The 21,117-nt window shown below is 39.1% G+C and overlaps 1 protein-coding gene and 1 pseudogene across 2 annotated transcripts in view; both read left to right on the top strand.

The window, feature by feature from the left end:
• The window catches only part of CDH17 (cadherin 17), an 82,528-nt gene that overhangs the window by 16,962 nt on the left and 44,449 nt on the right, over positions 1-21,117 (top strand). For both annotated transcript variants that reach the window (XM_029923527.1, XM_029923528.1), the window contains 2 exons: positions 4,807-4,877; positions 10,297-10,395. In XM_029923527.1, the coding sequence (XP_029779387.1) occupies positions 4,830-4,877; positions 10,297-10,395 (147 nt within the window). In that variant the 5' untranslated portion in view covers positions 4,807-4,829. The remainder of the gene's footprint in view (positions 1-4,806; positions 4,878-10,296; positions 10,396-21,117) is intronic.
• LOC115279536 lies at positions 15,421-15,518 on the top strand (annotated as a pseudogene).

Raw genomic sequence — 21,117 nt, 5'->3', positions numbered from 1 at the left:
TTGTATTGTTTATGAATAAGAGCATAGGTGTAGAATTAGCCAGGCAGTGTGATCTTGGGCTAGTCTCCTATCTTCTTTAACCCTCACCTCTTGATTTTTGATCTCTCAGAGGCAAATTTTAATAGAACCTGCTTCAGAGAATCCTTGGGAGAAATCAAGCATGTGCATGGCTAATGTTTTCAGTGAGTGTTAGCTGCCTTCATGTCATTCTTCCGGCTGGACACATCAGGATATGGAAGGATTTGTGTTTTGTGGGCTGTGGTGAATCAAGGCATTAGCTGTAAACAGGAAGGCCAGCAAGCAGGCTTGATTCTGTATTTGTCAATGGCCCATGGTTAAAGCAAGTAGTGGTGGCTTTTGAAAATCCCCCTCTTGCACAAAACCTTTGACCTGTGTTGCTAAGGATGTGTTTGGCCTCTCAGATAGTTGCCATAGAAACTGTCTGAATTTAGCCTTCATGCCTGAGGGGAACCCCAACAAATAGCAAAAATTCTAAGCAGATGGTTGGATCCACCATTTCAGGTAGTACAGATAAAATTTCACTGAATTATCTAGAAATTCACTCTAATCCTTCTCTAAGCAGTGTTTGTGAGGAAATCTATCAAGTGTGTGTGGCGTGATGGTTTTCTAGGCAGTTGCAGTGATAAACTGTGGTTTCCTTCCAGCAATATTATGATCCAGGATGTGATATTCATTAGTGGAATTAGGTCCATGCACAGAGGAAATATAGGCAAGATTTGTTTGAGAGGCTAAAGTCCTCCTCTGGCATAATCCCAGCAGTAGTACCATTTGCTTTGGTGCATTCTGATAAAGGCTTTGCCTCACTGCTTTGCTTGGTCGTGAAGGCTGCTTCTTGAGTATTACGGGGGCCACCAAAAGCCAGGGATGAGGAAAGGAGACGTTCTGCAGGATGATGTTTAACACTCTGACTAAATGAACGGGGTGACAGAATGACTTTTTATGTGACAAATATGAACTCATTGAACCCCATAAATCTCAAAGATAGGTACCATGATCATCCCTGCTTTACAGAGGAGTACGAACAAGTTGGCAGGAAAGCCGGGACTCACACAAACCAGTCTAACTCCAGGGTCTGTGTTCCCAACAATCGCACTAAGGGGTAGATTTGTCTGCAAATAAATCATGGGACTCTAGGCATGGTGGTGGAGAGCAATTACTTCTGTTTCCCCCTGGAAACCTTTCTGTGAGGGATAAGACTGTAACTGACAAAATAAAGAATGAGTGCGTTGCTACTTTCAAGTTTTAGATTCCTTAAAGCATCCCAGATGGTGGCCTGTCTGAGCATCTGACTAAAAGAAAGCATTTATTTTTTTTTCATTGGCTTTTCTTTCATTCAATTTATATGTCTTTGGAAGATTAAAAGCACTAAAAAAATCAGTTCAAGGAAGAGGTGATATGTATCAGTCAGTCCTTAACCTGTTGACTGAGCAGACATCTGTTAGTGTATTTAAAAGAGAAACCACTTGCATCAACAATAAAAATGTATTACCCTGCATCAAATCTTTAAATCCCAAGTTAATTTTCTTTAACAATTTATGTTTATTCTGAAAGCTCTTATACATTGGACAAATTCATATGATATCAGTGTTAGACTGATAGGGAAGTGTCTGTCATAAGATGGCCGACTGGACTGATAGGAAAATTCCAGTCCCCGACGAAGACTTCCCTTCCAGGTTCCTCTTCCTGCCCCGCTGGACGCTTGCGCAGCAAATTACTCCTAATGCAGAATGTGGACGTAACAGCCTATAAATTGTTCCCTCTGCTTACCCCAGGGGCTCAGATCTCTAGAGAGTGATCTCCTCTGGGCCCACCGGTGTAAAGTAATCTCCTCCCTTCTGAGATCTCCGAGTGCTGCTAGGTTCTTCGCCAGGTGATCCAGACCAGGTTTCGTAACCAGACAATTAAAATGTTTTAGAATTTAATTAACATTTGTTGAGGGCTTAATATAGGCAAGGCATAGTATGACAATCTGTGAGAGGTAAAATAATTTTTTTTTTTTTTTTACGTTAGGCCTCAGGATGCCTGGTGGCTCATTAGGGTTGAGTGTCTGACTTTGCCTCAGGTCATGGTCTTGCGGCCTTTGGGTTCAAGACCCACGAGACCCACTTGAGGCTATGCGCTAACAGCTCAGAGCCTGGAGCCCGCTTCGGATTCTGTGTCTCACTCTCTTGCTCTACCCCTCTGTTGCTCTCTCTCTCTCAAAATAAACATAATAAAAAAATTTTTTTAATAAAAAAGTTTAAAGAAATAAAATTAGGCCCCTGTCTTGCAGGATTGTGCTTTCTAGTGGAGGCAATAACATGGATATATAAATAAATGATAAATAAAATGCAGGATGAGTTTCAAGAGGAAGATACTTCTGGCTGGAAATCACTGAAGATTTCATGAAGGAAGTAGGATTTTGGTTCTAGCTCCATGAAGGCAGACCCTGTACCCCTTATTTGGGTATCCCACTTCTTAGCACGGTATCTGGCATATGAGAAACTTTTTATAATAATTCAGTGCTTTTAAAATAAATGAAAGTTGGAACTAGAGGTAAAGTATGACAAGTAGTGTGAGTAGAGGTGAAGAAGGAAAATCAGTCCAACTTCCTGATGCTAATATTGTCTGTCCCTTTATTGCAGCTGGCCGTGTGCCAGGCGGGGAGGGCAGCAAGCACAGAAGCATGAGGGCAGGAGATCTCGGGTGCAGAGTCCATCCCCGTAGATAGTTTTACTGAGGGGGGGAAGGGAGTTGGAGATAAGGCTGGAACAGTAAGTTGGGGCCAGTATTTGAAAGCTCTTGAATGCTGAGGAGCTGGAGGAGAATGATCCCCAAGTGTGCCGTTATCATGTATATTTTCACTTCTCTTACAAATATTTTTATAATAATTTTTTATTCCTTTTTTTTTTTGAGAAAGAGAGAGAGCACAAGTTGGGGAGGAGCAGAGAGAAAGGAAGAGAGAGAGGATCTCAAGCAGGTTCCACACTGTCAGCATGAGGGCAATGTGGGGCTCGAACTGACAAACCATGAGATCATGACCTGAGCTGAAACCAAGAGTTGGACACTCAACCAAATGAGCCACCCAGGCACCCCTTCTCTTACAGATATTGGTGAAAGCTGATCATGTACATTTTTCCAGTGTAAAAAACAAACCTAGTAAGACTTAATAATTGATTCATTTAATATTTAATATTGCAACATGCTACAGCCTGGCATTTTTATTTATTTCCATGTGTTTCCAAACCACATAAGCAGTCTAAAGTAGTAGAAAAATGTGCTGTTTGTGTTTAAGATAATGAGTCAGTTCTAAAATGATGTGTGAACACAACAACCAAATTAATTCTGTTACAAAAGCTCATTTCTAAACATTCACAGAATTTATGAATCTGACTGTCCTGAAGGGCTTTGATTCTAGCTCTTCCTTAAAATAGCCGTAGAACCTTGGGAAAAGTTGCTAAATTGATTTAACATGTAGAAACAATATATGCATTGTATATGTCTCCATATCTCTGTGCTTACATCTGTATCTCTGAAGCTTCCACCTTATATATGGTATGTTAGAAAGAGTTGAAAGAGACTTAGGTCTTTGGCCTCTGACAGATCTAGTTGGAAGCAATGCAGTGTCCCTTTCTAGCTTTGTCTTAGGCAACTCGCTTAACTTTGAACCTCCATTTCCTCATTTATAAAATAAGTAGAACATTTCCTAACTCATTATGTCTGTGAGAAATTCACAGGCTTTCTGACTCAGAATCCACTGTCTATACCACTGTTATACTGTTTGTACAGCCTCCCCTCCAATCCACCTCCTGGATGATGTTTAATAAATGCTTATTTCCATCTTTATCTCCTAGAGCATTTGTGAGGCTAAAATGGGATAGTGCTCTTACCTTTTTAAAGTTCAAAATAAGCTATCCAAATGTAAGAAATTAAAAATTTTCAGGGACTGCATTTTTAGAGGGCTTAGAATTTCAATAACCATTTTTTCATGGTGACTATGTTAGTAATATAAGTTCACTGGAATTTTGGTGAAATGGTTACATGTTCCATTTCGTTGATTTTTTTTTATTTTGTTTTAGCAGCCCAGTATTATGATAGGCAACAACCCTCCTTTAGAGTCCACGTGGAAAATTCATATCAGATCTTAAAATTAGTTAGTCATGATGTGTCTCAGGGTACAAGTTATAATTTTGAAAAAAAAATGTGAAGCCACAAGAAAGAAAGGAATGGTAATACAGAACCGAAGAGAATAAGGACAGAGTTTGGATTCTTATTTGGTTACTTTTGGAGTAATAATAAATACACTTTTCCCTTAGGCGTATTGCCTAGTTAACAACAATGTTTAGAAGACCGAGTGTGGCTGGTGAAGTCTCTGAGTGAAGGACTGTGAACATTCTTGGGTTCTTTCTGCCTGAGGAATTTCATGTCTTTGCAACTTTGAATTAGAACCACTAAAATTTTAGTATCTAATTATCCTGGTATTTGCCACAACGTATCTTTCCCATGCATACAATAAAAGTGAAAACTATACTTATTTTTCTACCATTTAAGACCCTTAAATGGAGATTATAATAAAGTGAAACAGTTAAAGAAATGGAATTACTATGAGCTTGTTTGGGGATTTTGACTTTGTGTATCATAAAGCTTCTGGAAGACTGGATTGTTCCACAAAGAAGAAGCTGGCCTTTAGAAACCCCATTCTACTAGGTTTATAACTGGATGTTGTCCAATGATCCTTTCTGGTTGGAAGTATGTGATTTTTAACCGACTGGTAACTAATCACTTTTATCTCTGGTTTATTCACAGAAGTTTCAATACAGAAAACTGCAATGATGCAAGCCCAACTCCATTGCTTGTGTCTCCTTACACTTTATTTGGTAAGAGAAGAGGGTGTTCTTTATTTATTTGCTAGAATATTTTCTTTCTTTTTCTACCTCATACTAGAGAAACGGTGATTATCATCACCTAAAAAAATCTATATCAAAATTAAATTGTATACAAAGGATATGTAGTTTGCCCCAATGTGATATTTTCGATGAAATGGTTACAAGTCATATGTCTACTCTTTAACCATGGAGGTAATTTCTCCTCAGCTTTTAAAAATTAATACCACTTAATGGGCAAGGTTTAAAACAAATCTTTCTATTCATGTTTAGACCTTCATGTATAGCTCAGGGAATCTGGAAAGAAAAGGATACTGTACATATATTAATGTATATATATAAAATATATTTATACGTATGTAGTATATGTATACATTAGTTTGTGTCTCTTAATCTTGACTTTTTTTTAACTTTGACCATGAAAAACTACCATGGAAATATTAAGAAAAGCATTTTCTCTATTTTCAACCCTGCTGTGTTTTGTATTCCCCCACTTCCCCATATATGGTTTGGAGTTTTCTGGTCAAAGTTGTCTTTAGCCATTTGTTGAGTCAACCCTCTCAACTGACAGACTTCTGGAAGTTGGAGCTGGATCAAATCTGCAGAGACCCAGCCCTTAATCTTGGGTAGATAGTGGCGTATAATCTTTGTTTTATTCATGAGTCTCATAAAGGTCATACACAATCTGTTGTATTATGAAGCAAGATTAGGGGGAAGCATTTGCTTTCTCTTTAGAAGGAAGTTATTAGACCCTCACATCTCAAATCTTGGTTCTTTTCTTCTGCGACACAAAAATAACATCAAATTCTAAGTTCCTGAGGGCCTCCTAGAGTCCTCAAAATTCAGAATATTTACAGAATGAAATAGAGCCAAACTTGTAAACCTACTAGAGCCTTCCTCCTGGGGGAGGGGAGGAAGCTGCAATTCAAACTTTACGAGCAATGTGCCTCCTCACAGACTGGAGGCTCAAAGCTAGACGCTAGGACTGTTTGGATTAGGTCAAACATAACATTCCCTCAGACCTAGGTACAAAATTGGCACTGCCCCTCACTAGTGATAGGAGCTTGGCTGAGATATTTAAGCTCTGAACCTCGGTTTCCTGCCCCAATGAAATGGGTCTCATAAGAGTACTTGCCTTATTGGTTGTTGTGGCAATTAAATGAGCCAGTGCATTTATATAAAGCCCTTTGGTCAGTGATAGGCACAGTCTAAGTCCTGGATAAATATTAGCTATTATTATTACTACAGCATTTTAAATATTTAGTGTCTACACTCATATGGACCTTGACTTCCATGAGGAGGACTATCTTTTAGGCATCTTTGCAGCCTCAGCACATAGTCCTATGCCAGCAATAGGGTAGAAATTAAGTACATAATTACAGATTTATATTAGAAAACAACAACATCTAAGAGAAGATTCTATCATGATTATTTGATATTAGTGGGCTTATCTTGTCTGAGAAGGAGACATGCATTTTTTTTTCCTGAATAAAAGGTTGACTATAAGTTTTCCTTCTTTCTACTCTTAGCCAGGTGGGACTTCTAGTAGAGTAAGAAATAGTGCCCAAACCACTGCTGGCAGCAAGAGTGCCACTCAACAGATAGCTATGTGCACAGCTGTTTGAGGTGAAGAATGGGGACTTGCTACCATCCACCCCACCATCCCCGGTCATTAAAAATTTTTTTTAATGTTTATTTATTTGATTTTGAGAGAGAGAGAATGAGACAGAGAGAGAGAGAGAGAGAGAGAGAGAGAGAGAATCCCAAGCAGGCTTCATGCTCATCCTGATGTAGGGCTTGATCTTACAACTGTGAGATCATGACCTGAGCCCACATCAAGAATCAGACACTTAACTGACTGAGCCACCCAAGTGCCCCTCACCCTCAGTCATTTATTCCATACTGCACGTGGCTCTCCTGTTCTCTCCTGAGCACTGGTTTCTGTAAGGGGTAAGAAACACTGCATGAATATATTGCAAGGGCCCTGAAGAGAAAGCAAAGGGCTTGGGGGTTTGGGAAGGGATGTTGAATAATTAGGTAGAGAAATCAAGGAGAAGCCACTTATTTTAGAGTTTTGCCTGGGATTGTACGTTTTCTAGAAGGAAAGAGAGTTTGGCATAAATACTATATAATTACTGCAGAGAACTCTTGCTGGAAATTCAATGAGGGTAGCTACTAGGCAGGCAGACCTGGCAGCCCCCGTGTGTTTCTTGCTGGTCTGGAAGGGTGTGGCAATGTGGCTCAGTGTTGGGGCTTGGTAGTCCCACAGAGCTGGCTTCATCCACATTATCTGTGTCTCTGCTGTGGGACTTTTCTGGACATATTTTCCTCATCTTATTCAGGAGCAGAAGAAATGATATGTGTGGGATAGATATTTGGTATCTATCAAATATGTGTGGAGGGTTTAGTCCCACAGCTGTTGCACAGGAAATATAAAAAACTGTCAGTTCTATTCTCTTCCCTTCTTTTTACCTCTTTGTGCAGATGGTAGGTGTTATATCTCCAACTCCTGCATGAACCCTCTTTCCTTTCACATTTCCCCCAGTTCTGGCAGTGTGGCTTGATGACTCAGAACATGCACATGCATTTTGAAATCTTTATAGCCCGAAGAGCCGTGTTAATGGGCACAAAGGGAGACTTCCTGCCTTGTTATGAGAACCCAACTTTGAACCTTGCAACTGAGATACACCCTCCTGTCCTGATCGGTGAGCCAGCTTGTCCTGGTAGGAAGAACACAGGCTTGCTTGTGAGGTTTGCCTGACTAATGGGCGTTTCCTCCGGATGCCATCACTGGTGTGAGCTTCTGAAAGACCGGTCGCTTGCTGACATGAGCAGAAAGTTGATGAAGGCAGTTTGCTGTTAAGTCACGATTCCGCAGAAACCGCTGCTCTTATCTTGTACCAACCATGGCGGTGCCTGGACATCTGCACCCAGTTCTTGTGTCCTGCCCTCCCGAGGATATGTGGAAAAAGAATGCAGGGGAGAAACAGCCCCCAGAGGAAGATATTCCTTTAAAGGAACTGATGAGATAGAAGTCTCTAATGTTATTGTTTCAGTTAAGGGTACTTTCAGTATAGGCAATAGAAAGTTCAACTTTGGAGTGGCGCCAGTAAGTAGAGGTTTATTTTCCTTAGATAAGGAGAAGCCTGATGTGGACGGCCCAAGGCAGGTTTTGCTCGTCTGTGATGTTATCAGAGACTTGGGCTTCTTTCTCTTTGCGCTACCATTATTTGAGCTGATGTGTCCCCTTGTGGTTTCATGGTGGCCTCCACAGCCATAGACATGTGGTCCACTGTCTGAGCAAGAACAGCGGGGCAGGGGGGTGACAATGCCGGCCACATCTGCCCTTTGTCATTGGGAAAATAAAAGCTTGACCAGAAACCCTCCAGCAGGCTTCACCTTTTGTTTCAGGAGCCAGAACTGGGTCACTCGGCTGCCCTGCTGGCTACAGGGGAGTCTGGGAAAGAGATCTCTTGGCTTCCCAGGGGAGAGAAAGGTTGGTAATGGCAGGGGGCAGCTACTCCATGGGCCTGTCACGACTCAGAGGGAGTGGGGACCAAATTCCAAAGGCCTTTGTGTTTTCATTTGCCGGACAACCATGTGTCAAGTTCATCGAGATTCAGTGAACCAAGGGACATAGTGGAAGGCCTTCCTCCAAACTCTCATACTGATCGTTCTTGGTTTATTCTCAGCATGTCCATCCCAAGAGTGTACTTGCTCTCCCTGAAGAAGTGGGAAACGATTCTCTTCCCCCAAGTTCTTTGTCCTTTCTTGGCTTTACCTCTCCAGCTCCCCAAACCATCAACTCCTCATATTATATTTCTGATCCTCCCTATCCCACCCCTGATTTCTACACAAGTAGACCTGAAGAACCACACAAGAAGCATCAGGTGTGGGTGCTAAATCTCATGTTCCAGAGGGTGCCCTCTGTAGGTGGGTTGATGGCCAGCTCTCCCTCTGCGTGCTGCCTGTCATGCTCTGTCTCGCTTTAGAGGGACAGTTGTGGGGCGCCTGAGTGGCTCAGTTGGTTAAGCATCTGACTTTGGCCCAGGTCATGATCTCACAGTTTGTGGGTTCAAGCCCCATATCAGGCTCTGTGCTGACAGCTCAGAGATGGAGCCTGTCTTCAGATTCTGTCTGTCTGTCTGTCTGTCTCTCTCTATTCCTCCCCTGCTCATGCTCTGTCTCTGTCTCTCTCTCAAAAATAAATAAACATTAAAAAATTTAGAGGGACAGTTGTGGTGGGAGAGGGAGGGATGGCAGGGGTTGCCGCTGGGAGTGGTGGGAGTCACACCCCCCTGTACATCCTTGATGTAGCCTGTCTTCCTGTCAGGTCATCTCGGCCCTTTTTTTTCCCCTCTGGTGGGAAGTGAGGCATCGCAGCTGAGGCAGCCATTGCAGAGTTGCAATGGGTTCTAATCCTGCTTCCTGTCAGCACCCGCGCAAACTGCTTACCCTCTCAGCACCCTAGTCTCATCGCCTGTAGGATGGAGCTAGCAGTAAGAATTTGTCTTTAGGTGGTTGTCACGATTAACTGCTCTTAGGACTGAGCTCAGGACATAACTAATTTCCCTTCCTACTGTCCCGTCACCACCTACTGCTCTTCCAGCCTGAATCTGGGTGTCTGCAGAGGCTGCTTGCCTGTCAAGCTCAGGGTCTTTGGGTTTTAGAAACATCTTAGGGCTACTACTTGAAGTAAACATTTTGGGTTTTTTTCCCCCCTATATGAACATGGGTTGCTAATCAAATGTTAAAATAGGAAGCTTTTTTTTTGAAGTTACAGTTCAAATTCAGATTCAAATGTGACTGTTTACCATGTAACTATGTACCAAGCAAGTGCTGTACTTAACACATCTACCTATTTTTTCCCCTTATAAATTTAGTAGTCCTTGAAGTGACCATGAACTCTAGGGTGCTGGGAATATTCCATAAATGTCCTTCTGAATGAATAGGAGGGGAAGAGAGGTGTTTTAAGAAGCTGATTTAACACCATGTTGTGTTTAGAAGGCAGAGTGGCATTGTGGGCAGATAGAAGCTCTTGTTCAGTTAGAGCCTAGTGCGTGTGCCCTGTCAACCGCTTACGGAATTTACTCTGGGCAAGTAGTGTCACCTCTGTGAGCCTCAACTATAACGTGGGAGTGTTAATATTCTCTCCACAGGGACATTGCTTAAGTGGTTAAAGGAGAAAAATAGCGCAAGACGCATGGCAAGCCATCTTGATGTAGTAGAAACTCAACAATATCAGATCTCTTTCTATCTGTTTTGACTATACTTTGCTTTGTTTTGAGCTAGGTTAGAATCTTACATCTCACATATATTAGTCCTGGAATCCGTAATAAAATTAGCAAGTGGCACATATATTTTCATAATGACGGGTATGCCAATTTTCATTTTTTATTTCCTTTTTTCGCAGACAACTGGATATGGCCAAGAGAGGAAGTTTAGTGGACCCCTGAAACCTATGACATTTTCTATTTTTGAAGGCCAAGCACCAAGTCAAGTCATATTCCAGGTAATGGCTACTCTTGATCACTGTCACCTTCATTTTACAGGCTCTCATGGTGGACTTTACTCCTTAATCTACTGTACAGCAGGAAATAAAATAGAGGCATGGCAGATCTCATTATCAAGAATGATTTCAGAAGCGAAGTTAAACAGAGAGATGGGTGGCCTTAGTATTGTAAGGGGTTGCACATGACCTTCTCAGTCAGACTTCTTCAACCATGTCTGGGGGAAATGCCCCCATCCCTGGGGTGCAGAGCTTGGTGCCTGTGGGCACTGCCTCTTCCCCAGGGCGGGAAGGCAACAAGTCTCTGGAGTGTTGGCCATCTGACTGTCCATCCGATAAGCAGGCTGGTTGAAGCATTTGAAGATGCAGATTCTCTGGAGTAGCACTGGTATGGTGTGCTTTTCCTTACAGTCTCCTCTGAACCCATCCCTGGGCCCTTGCTGGTGGGTTGGCAATGTTGGGAGGTGGTCATCTCATGTAGTTAGGTGGCTGAGAAAAGCATCAGATTGAGGGGTGGCCTCTAGATGCGAGTAAGAGAGTTTGGCTTTAAAGGGGACTGAAGAAAGGAGCAGTATGGACACCGGCTCTGTGCTGCCAGAGGAAAAAGCACGTACTGAGGACGGGAAGTATAGAGTAGGTGTTGCATGAGCATCTATTGAACTTTCTCTGAACAGAATCAGGACCACGTAGAGGCAATCCCCAACTCACAAACCTCAGAGACCTGGAAACGCTTGGTAAGATGATTCCAGTCTCAGAGGATCCCAGACAGTATGATCATTTTTTTGGGTTGCTCCACTTCTTTTTCTGTTCTTTTTCCATTAGCTAGCCACCCTACAAAGCCCATCTTTTCTTGGCCAGAAATGACAGCCCAGTTGTCATGGCTGAATGTTTTTTTATTTATGGGTAAGTATGTTGGAGGAGAAAAGCAGGAGATGAAAGGGATTTCTTTCCTTGGATCTCAGAATCTTTGTGTTAGAAAAGACTTCGAAGATTTTTGGTACCAACCGCTTATTTTACAGATAAGGAAACTAAGGCTTAAATAAGTTATTGGCAGACCTGAGTTTAGAAAACAGGTCTCCTGATACCTGTTGGAGATGGAGATACCATACTCTCCCCATCCTTGTGTATGGGGAGGATGAAGCAAACCCAGTTATGGTAGGATGTACTTTGAAGTCTTTATTGCAGTGGTGGGGAGGGGTTGTACAGATACTTTTATTTGGTACCACTGGAAATATTCTTGCCTGGGGGCGCCTGGGTGGCTCAGTCGGTTAAGTGGCCGACTTCAGCTCAGGTCATGATCTCACAGTTAGTGGGTTCCGGCCCCGCGTCAGGCTCTGTGCTGACAGCTCAGAGCCTGGAACCTTTTTTAGATTTTGTGTCTCCCTCTCCGACTGCCCCTCCCCAACTCGTGCTCTCTCACTCTATCTCTCTCTCTCTCTGTCTCAAAAATTAAACTATAAAAAAATTTTTTTTGAAAAGGAAATATTCTTGCCTGGAGTTTGGGAGACACAAAGCAAGCTCAGTGCCCTGTGAAGCTGACCCTTGGGTTAATAACATATCTTAAACAAAACAAAAAAAGAACTAAATAGCCACAGACTTCTTTCACTGAGGATTTTCAACTAGCTCCAGTTCAGTACTCTAGGGGCTTCTAGATCATAAGATAGTATAATACAAATCTAAGATAGGTCATTTTTTTCTTTGTAATGAGATTTAGCTTACATACCATAAAACCTACCATTTAAAATATGCAAATCATTGATTTTTCATATATCACAGAGATGTGCGACCATTAGCATTGTCTAATTCCGGGACATTTTCATCGGCCTCCAAAGAAACCCTGTACTCATGAGTAGTCCTCATTCTCCTCTCTTCCCAGCTCCTGGCAAACACAAAGCTGCCAGCACAGAGCCTGATGTGAGGCTCGAACTCAGGAACAGTGAGATCATGACCTAGGCTGAAGATGGACGCTTAACTGCCTGAGCCACCTAGGTGCCCCCTTCATTCCCTGTTTATAGCTGAATAATATTCTACTGGATGGATATACACCACATTTATGGCTAATATGAATAATGCTGTCCTGGACGGTCATATACAACTTTTTGTGAGGGCATTTGTTTTCAGTTTTCTTGGATATATACCTAGGGGTAGAATTGCTGGATCATAGTTAATTCAATGTTTAACTTCTGAGGAACTGTAAAACTGTTCTTCAGACCAACTGAACTATTTTACATTCTTACCAGCATTGTTTATAGGTTCCGATCTCTCCATGTCCTTGCCAATGCATGTATTTATCTGTGTTTTTTATTATAGCTCTCCTCCGGGGGGTGGAGGGGTACTTTTTTGTGGTTTGGGTTTGCATTTCCCTAATGACTAATGATGTTGAGTATTTTCTCATGTGCTTGCTGGCTGTTTGTATGCCTTCTTTTTTTAAAAAAATGTTTATTTTTGAGGGAGAGAGAGAGAGAGGGAGAGAGAGAGAGAGAGAAACAGAGCACAAGTGGGGGAGGGGTAGAGGGAGGGGGAGACAGAATCGAAAGCAGGCTCCAGGCTCTGAGCTGTCAGCACGGAGCCAGTCATGGGGCTCAAACTCACAGGCCATGAGATCATGACCTGAGCCAAAGCTGGATGCTTAACTGACTGAACCATCTAGGCACCCCTGGGTATCTTCCTTGGAGAAATATTTTGCCAATTTTTTAATTGGGTTATTTTTTATTTTTCTAAGAGCTCCTTACATATTCTGCATTACAAGCTCCTTACAGATAAATGATTTGCAAATATTTTCTCACATTCTATGGGTTATTGTCTCACTTTTTGATAGTTTCATTTGAGGCACAAAAGCTTTTAATTTGATGGGATGTTTTTCCATTTATTCAGATCTTTCATTTCTTTCAATAACATTTTATATTTTTACTTTATAAATATTATATTTCTTTTGTTAAATTTATCCTGAAGTATGTTATTCTTTTTGGTCCTGTTGTAGATGTAATTATTTTCTTAATATCATTTTCAGATTATGCTTTGCTAGCATGTAGATATAGAGTTGATTTTTTATACTGATATTTTATTCTGCAATCTTATTGGACTTGTTTATTAGCTGTAATAAGTTTTTTAGATTCTGTAGGTTTTTCCACATATAAGACCACACCATCTGTGACTAGAGATGGTTTTACTTCTTTCTTTCCAACCTGGATATTTTTTATTTCTTTTTCTTGCCTAGGACCTTAAGTAAAGTCTTACGTAGAAGTGGCATGATTAGGCATTTTTTTTTCTTGTTTCTAATTTTTTGAGGAAAGCTTTTAGTCTTTCATCATTAGTTATAAGGTTAGCTATAGGATTTTCTTAGATGGCCTTTATCAGGTTGAGGAAATTACCTTCTAAAAGTGGTTTGTTGAGTATTTTTTTCTCATGAAAGAATATTGGATTTTGTCAAATTATTTTCTGCTTCTGTGAAGATATTATTTTGGATTTGCCCTTTATTCTATGAACATGGGGCATTACATTAATTGATTTTCATATGAACTAGCCTTATATTCTGGTATAAATTCCACTTGATCATAGTATATAATCATTTTTATATGCGGCTAGATTCAGTTTGCTAGTATTTTGTTGAAGATTTTTGCATCTATGTTCATAAAAGATATTGGTCTATAATTTTATTGAGTTGTTTCTTCTGATTTGCATGTAAGGATGATACTTCCTCTTAGAATGAGTTGGAAAGTATTCCTTACTTTACTTTTGGGCAGCATTAGTGAAGATTTGGTTTTATTTCTTCTTTATGTGTTAGGTAGAATTTACCAGTGAAGTCAACTGGTCCTGGGGTTTCCTTCGTGGGAAGTTTTTTTGATTATTAATTCAACCTCTTTACTTGTTTTAGTTTTATTTGGGTTCTTTTTTTACTTTTTAGTAAGTTTTGATAGTTTTCATCTAAGAATTCATCCATTTCACCAAGGTTGTCTAACTGATGGGTAAATAATTACTTACCATATTCTCATTAATCCTTGTTATTTCTGTAGGGTCGGTAGTGATTTCCCCTTTTACATTCCTGATTTCAGTTATTTGAATCTTATTTTTTTTTCTTGGTAAGCCCAGATAAAGATTTCCCAATTTTGTTGATCTTTTAAAAACCCAAATTCCAGTTTTGTAGATTTTTTTCTCCTTTGCTTGAGGATTCTCCATTTCATTAATTTCCATCCTAAAAAATTTTTTAAGTGTTTATTAAAAACATTTTTTAATGTTTTTTATTTATTTTTGAGAGACAGAGAGAGACAGTGCGAGCAGGGGAGGATCAGAGAGAGAGGGAGATACAGAATCCGAAGCAGGCTCCAGGATCTGAGCTAGCTGTGAGCACAGAACCCGATGCGGGGCTTGAACCCACAAACCATGAGATCATGACCTGAGCTGAAAGTCGGACACTTAACCAACTGAGCCACCCAGGCGCCCCAAGTGTTTATTTTTGAGAGAGAGATAGACATAGGACAAACAGGGGAGGTACAGAAAGAGACAGAGACACAGAATCGGAAGCAGGCCCCAGGCTCTGAGCTGTCAGCACAGAGCTTGATGCAGGTTCGAACCCATGAACCGTGAGATCATGACCTGCACTAAAGTTGGATGCCCAACTGACTGAGCCACTCAGGCGCCTCTGATTAATTTCCATTCTAATCTTTATTTTCTTCTGGTTACTTTGGGGTTAGTTTAGTCATCTTTTCCTAGTTTCTCAAAGTAAAAGATGATTGACTTGAGATCTTCCTTTTTTTATAAGCATTTATAGCTAAAGATTTAGCTCTGAGTATTGCTTAATCTGTATCCCATGCCTTTGTTCTGCTATGTCTTCATTTTAATTCATCTAAAAGTATTTTATAATATCCTTTTTGATTTCCTCTTTGACCTGTTGGTGATAGGGTGTGTTATTTCCACATATTTGTGTTTTTCCCCCGATTTCCTACTGTTATTGGTTTCTAATTTGATTCTGTTGTGGTCAGAGAATATATTTTGTATGATTTCAGTGCTTAAAAATGTATTTAGATGCACTTGCTTCGGCAGCACATATACTAAAATTGAAATGATACAGAGATGATTAGCCCCTACACAAGGATGACCCACAAATTTGTGAAGCGTTCCATATTTTAAAAAAATAAATAAATAAAAATAAATAAAAATGTATTGAGAATTGTTTTATGGCCTAACATCTGATCTATCCTGGAGAATTTCCATGTGCATTTGAGAAGAATGTATATTAGGGTTTTGTTGGATGGAGTGTATTTTGAATGTATTTTGGGGTCTGTTGGTAGGTGATCTATCTCTGTAATCGTTACAGTTTCTTAATGAATTGGCCCTTTATGGAATATCCTCTTTTGGCTCTAATAACAATTTGTGTTTTAAAGTCTGTTTTTTTCTAAGAGTCGTCTGGTTTAATTTCACCCTCATTTTGAAGTATGGTTTTGTGGAACATACAACTTCTGGTTGGCAGGTGTTTTTCTTTCAGTACCTTGAGTATGTTAATCCACTGCCTTCCAGTCTCCATAAGAAATCAGTTGTTGACTTTATTGAGGATCCCTTTCTATAATGAGTCTTTGTATCTTCAGCATTCTCTCTTTGTCTTTCAAATGTTTGATGATGTGTCTAACTTTGAGTCTGAGTTTATTGTATTTGGATTTTATTCAACTTCATGGATGTATAATATTTTTCTCAAACTTGGGAAGTTTTTGGTCATTCTTAATTCAAACAATCTTTTGGCTTCTTTTGTTCTTTCATTTCCTTTTTTGACCTTCACTATGCATGTGTTTGCTTGATGGTGCTTCATTGGTTTCTAGGGTTCTGTTAATGTTTCTTCATTCTTTTTTTTCTCTTTGTTCTTCACAGTGGATAATCTCAATTGATCCATTATCAAGTGCACTTACTTTTTCTTCTGCTAGCTCAGATCTACTGTTGAAATTTTATTTTAGTTCTTATACTTGTCAACTCCAGAATTCCTATTTTTAAAAAATAATTTCTATGTCTTCACTGATATTCTCTCTTTGGTGAGATATTATTCTGATACTTCCCTTCAGTTCTTTAGAAATAGTTTTATTTAGTTTTTGAACCTATTTTAAATAGATAATTTAAAGTTTTTATCTAGTAAGTGTAACATCTAGGCTCCTCAGAGGCTATTTCTACTGACTGCGTCTTTTCCTGTATATGGGCCTTACTTTCTTTTTATTTGCTTGTCTCAGAATCATTTGTTGAAAATCAGACATTTTAAAGAATATGATAGGGGAAATTCTAGAAATTGTATATCCTCCTCTTCCCAGTGTTTGTCGCTGTTTGTTTAATGACTTTCCTTAATTAATTCTGTAAAGTGTATATTCTTTGTCATGTGTGGCCATTGAAATCAGCAAATGATTGAACTAAGATTTCCTTTGCCAGGGAGTTCTGTGTGCATGCTGGACATGCCTTTAAGGAAGTGGCAGACAGTTTATAGCTCTACCTTAGCCTCCACTTTTTGCTTGCACAAAGCCTCAAGGTCAGCCAGAGATGAGCTATCAGGGCCTTCTCTGGTCTTTCCTGAGTATCTGCACAGCCCTGCTTGTGAATGTGGCTTTCTAGACTCCCAGGAATATTTGGAAGGTTTTCAATGCCCCCTAGGGTCATCTTATTTCCCGGATTAACCTTTTAAGTATTTTGGTCAGCTTCTTGTTTACATTAACTCTTATCACTGCCTCAGATGGCTGCAATGTTAAATGATTGCTGATAATTATTTTTGACAATTCCCCAAGAGAAAAATTGTTTGCAGTGAGTGAACTCTGAGATCACACTATGTTTCTAGGAAACTTCCGGGTGGGTCAGATAACATCAGTTCTCTGGGAGTGGGACTTTTGGGAAACTCCAAACCCTTTCTACCCTCTCCTTAGTGCTGTGGTTGTGAGGTTGCTGGATTTCAAGACTACTGTATATCTGATAAAAGACAATGGAATTTGGGCAATTCAATGTAATCACAAAGTTTGATTCTTATTGATAGTAATTTTCTTAAATAAACACTCCTTGGATTTTGCAAGCTTTTGGTTAATTTCCAAAGTTCTGATAAAGTTGATATTTATTTACATTTGTTTCCCCAGTTTTTCATTGCTTTTATGGAGGGAAATATTTTTCTAGATCCTCACTCTACCTTTCCCATTGGCATCTAGGACTTTTCCTTAAAACACAAAATAGTAACACTTTCATTTATTAGATAAATAACATAATATCAACAAGCAAACACTCACAAAAATGTATTCACCCACAGTTCTACCCACTTTTTTCCATTTCTTGCCCACTGACATGAATGCTTTTGGTATTGTTACAACCAAATCAAGATTTACTCTTACATTCTCTTTTTGTTATTTTTCATAAATCCACTTTTTCTTGTGGTGCTTCTTACTTTATAGACTGAGCATTTTAATGATTAACAGTCTATCGACTCTACGTACAGTAATAATTTTATCATCTTTAGTTTTTGGCCATTTAGGAGTTTTCAACTTTCTAATATTGTAAATAAGGCTACTTATACTATAAACATGTAGTTTACTGTTTAAAAAAGATTTCCATAAGATAAATTCTGTTTGTTGATATTTTCTGTCAAAGGCTACATTTTATGCCTCAAGTTATTTTCAAAAATATTGTGTTACATTTTCATCAATAATATATGTTTCTTTACATCCTTTACAACATTGGCTGTCATTGATTTTTAATGTTAATAAAAAATATAAAAAAATATTAAAATTATTGAGGTTGAACAAACTTTTAGGGCAGCTTTATTTTATGTGAATTTTCTGTTTTTAAAATTTTATTTAAATCCAAGTTAATATATAGTGTAATAGTGGTTTAGGATTTAGTGACTCATCACTTATGTATAGCACCCTGTGCTCATCCCATCAAGAGCCCTGCTTAATGCCTGTCACCCATTTAGCCCATGCCTCCACCCAATACCCCTCCAGCAGCCCTTAGTTTGTTCTCTGATTTGTCTTTTGTGATTTGCCTCCATCTGTTTTTATCTTATTTTTCCTTTCCTTACACTATGTTCATCTGTTTTGTTTCTTAAATTTTATACATGAGTGAAATCACATGATACATATCTTTCTCTGATTGTCTTATTTCGCTTAGCATAATACATTCTAGTTCCATCCACATTGTTGAAAATGGCAAGATTTCATCCTTTTTGATCACTGAGTAATATTCCTTGCAAATATATATACCACATCTTTATTCATTTATCAGTGAATGGATATTTGGGATCTTTCCATAATTTGGCTATTGTTGATAGCACTGCTATAAACATTGGGGTGCATGTGCCCCCTCGAATCAGCATTTTTGTATCCTTTGGACAAATACCTAGTAGTGCAATTAGTGAGTTGTAGGGTAGATCTATTTTTAACTTTTTGAGGAAACTCCATACTGTTTTCCAGAGTGGTTGTATCTGTTTGCATTCCCACCAACAGTGCAAAAGTGTTCCCCTTTCTCCACATCCTTGCCAGTATCTGTTGTTTCCTGTCAGAAACCTGCTATCAGCTGACAGGTGTGAGATGATATCTCAGTGTGGTTTTGATCTGCATTTCCCTGATGATGAGTGATGTTGAGCATATTTTCATGTGTCTGTTAGCCATCTGGATGTCTTATTTGGAAAACTGTCTGTTCATGTCTTTTGCCCATTTCTTCACTGGATTATTTGTTTTTTGGGTGTTGAGTTTGATAAGTTCTTTATCAATTTTGGATACTAATCCTTTATCTGATATGTCATTTACAAATATCTTCTCCCATTCTGTCGGTTGCCTTTTAGTTTTGTTGATTGTTTCCTTCACCTTGTAGAAGCTTTTTATCTTGATGTCTCAGTAGTTCATTTTTGCTTTTGTTTCCCTTGCTTCAGGAGACATATCTAGTAAGAAGTTGCTGTGGCCTAGGACAAAGAGGTTGATGCCTGTTTTGTCCTCTCGGATTTTGATGGCTTCCTGTCTTGCATTTAGGTCTTTCATCCATTTGAGTTTATTTTTGTGAATGGTGTAAGAAAGTGGTCCAGGTTTGGTTCATTTTTCTGTATGTTGCTGTCCAATTATCCCAACACCATTTGCTGGAGAGACTATCTTTTTTTCCCATTGGATATTCTTTCCTGCTTTGTCAAAGAATAGTTGGCTATACATTTGTGGGTCCTTTTATGGGTTCTCTATTCTCTTCCATTGATGGATGTGTCTTTTTTTGTGACAGTACCACACTGTCTTGATGATTACAACTTTGTAATACAATTTGAATACATCTGGAATTGTGATGCTTCTAGCTTTGGTTTTCTTTTTCAACATTACTTTTGCGATTTGGAGTCTTTTCTGGTTCCATATACATTTTAGAATTGTTTTTTATAGCTCTGTGAAGAACGTTAATGTTATTTTGATAGGAATTGTATTGAATGTGCAGATTGTTTGGGGTAGTATCAACATTTTAACAATATTTGTTCTTCTGATCCATGAGCATGGAATGTTTTCCATTTCTTTGTGTCTTCTTCAGTTTGTTTCATAAGCTTTCTATAGTTTTCAGTGTATAGATCTTTTACCTCTTTGGTTAGGTTTATTCCTGAGTATTTAGGTTTATTCTGAGTATTTTATGATTTTAGGTGTAATTGTAAATGGGATGGATTCCTTGATTTCTCCTTCTGCCACTTCATTATTGGTGTATAGAAATGCAACCAATTTCTGTACATTGATTTTATATCCTGTAGCTTTGCTGCTTTCATGTATCAGTTCTAGCAGTTTTTGGCAGGGTCTTTCAGGTTTTCCATGTAGTGTATTATCATATCATCTGCGAAGAGTGAAAGTTTGACTTCTTTCTTGCCAATTTGGATGCCTTTTATTTCTTCTTGTTGTTTGCTTGCTGAGGCTATCATAGTGTTATCCAACACTATGTTGAATAACAGAGGTAATAATGGATATCCTTGTCGTGTTCCTAACCTTAGGAGAAAGGCTCGTAGTTTTTCCCCATTGAGGGTGATATTTGCTGTGGGTCTTTCATATATGGTCTTTATGATCTTGAGGTATGTTCCTTCTACCCTGACTTTCTGGAAGTTTTTTATCAAGAAATGATGCTATATTTTGTCAAAAGCTTTTTCTGTATCTATTGAGAGGATCATGAAGTTCTTACCCTTTCTTTTATTAATATGATGTATCATATTGATTGATTTATGGATATTGAGCAACCACTATAGCCCAGGAGTAAATCCAACTTGATCATGGTGGATAATTCTTTTAATGTATTGTTGGATCTAGTTTGCTAGTATCTTATTGAGAATTTTTGCATCCATGTTCATCAGGGAGATTGGTCTGTAATTCTTCTTAATGGGGTCTTTTTCTGGTTTTGGAATATCAGAGTAATGCTGGTCTCATAGAATGAATTTGGAAGTTTTCTTTCTATTTCTATTTTTTTTTTTAGAATAGCTTCAAAAAAATAGGTATTAACTCTTCTTTAAATGTTTGGTAGAATTCCCCTGGGAAGTCATCTGACCCTGGACTCTTGTTTGTTGGGAGATTTTTAATTACTGATTCAGTTTCCTTACAGATTATGGATCTGTTCAAATTTTCTTTTTTTTAAATATTTATTTATTTTTGAGAGAAAGGGAGACAGAAGATCTGAAACAGGCTCTGTGCTGACAGCAGATAGTCTGATGCTGGGCTCCAACTCACAAACCATGAGATCATGACCTATGCCAAAGACAGATGCTTAACTGACTGAGCC

Source organism: Suricata suricatta, chromosome 15, assembly GCF_006229205.1.
Source record: "Suricata suricatta isolate VVHF042 chromosome 15, meerkat_22Aug2017_6uvM2_HiC, whole genome shotgun sequence".
Lineage (NCBI taxonomy): Eukaryota > Metazoa > Chordata > Mammalia > Carnivora > Herpestidae > Suricata > Suricata suricatta.
The sequence above is the reverse complement of the archived record's forward strand: the minus strand, read 5'-3'. Positions and strand labels throughout refer to the sequence as shown.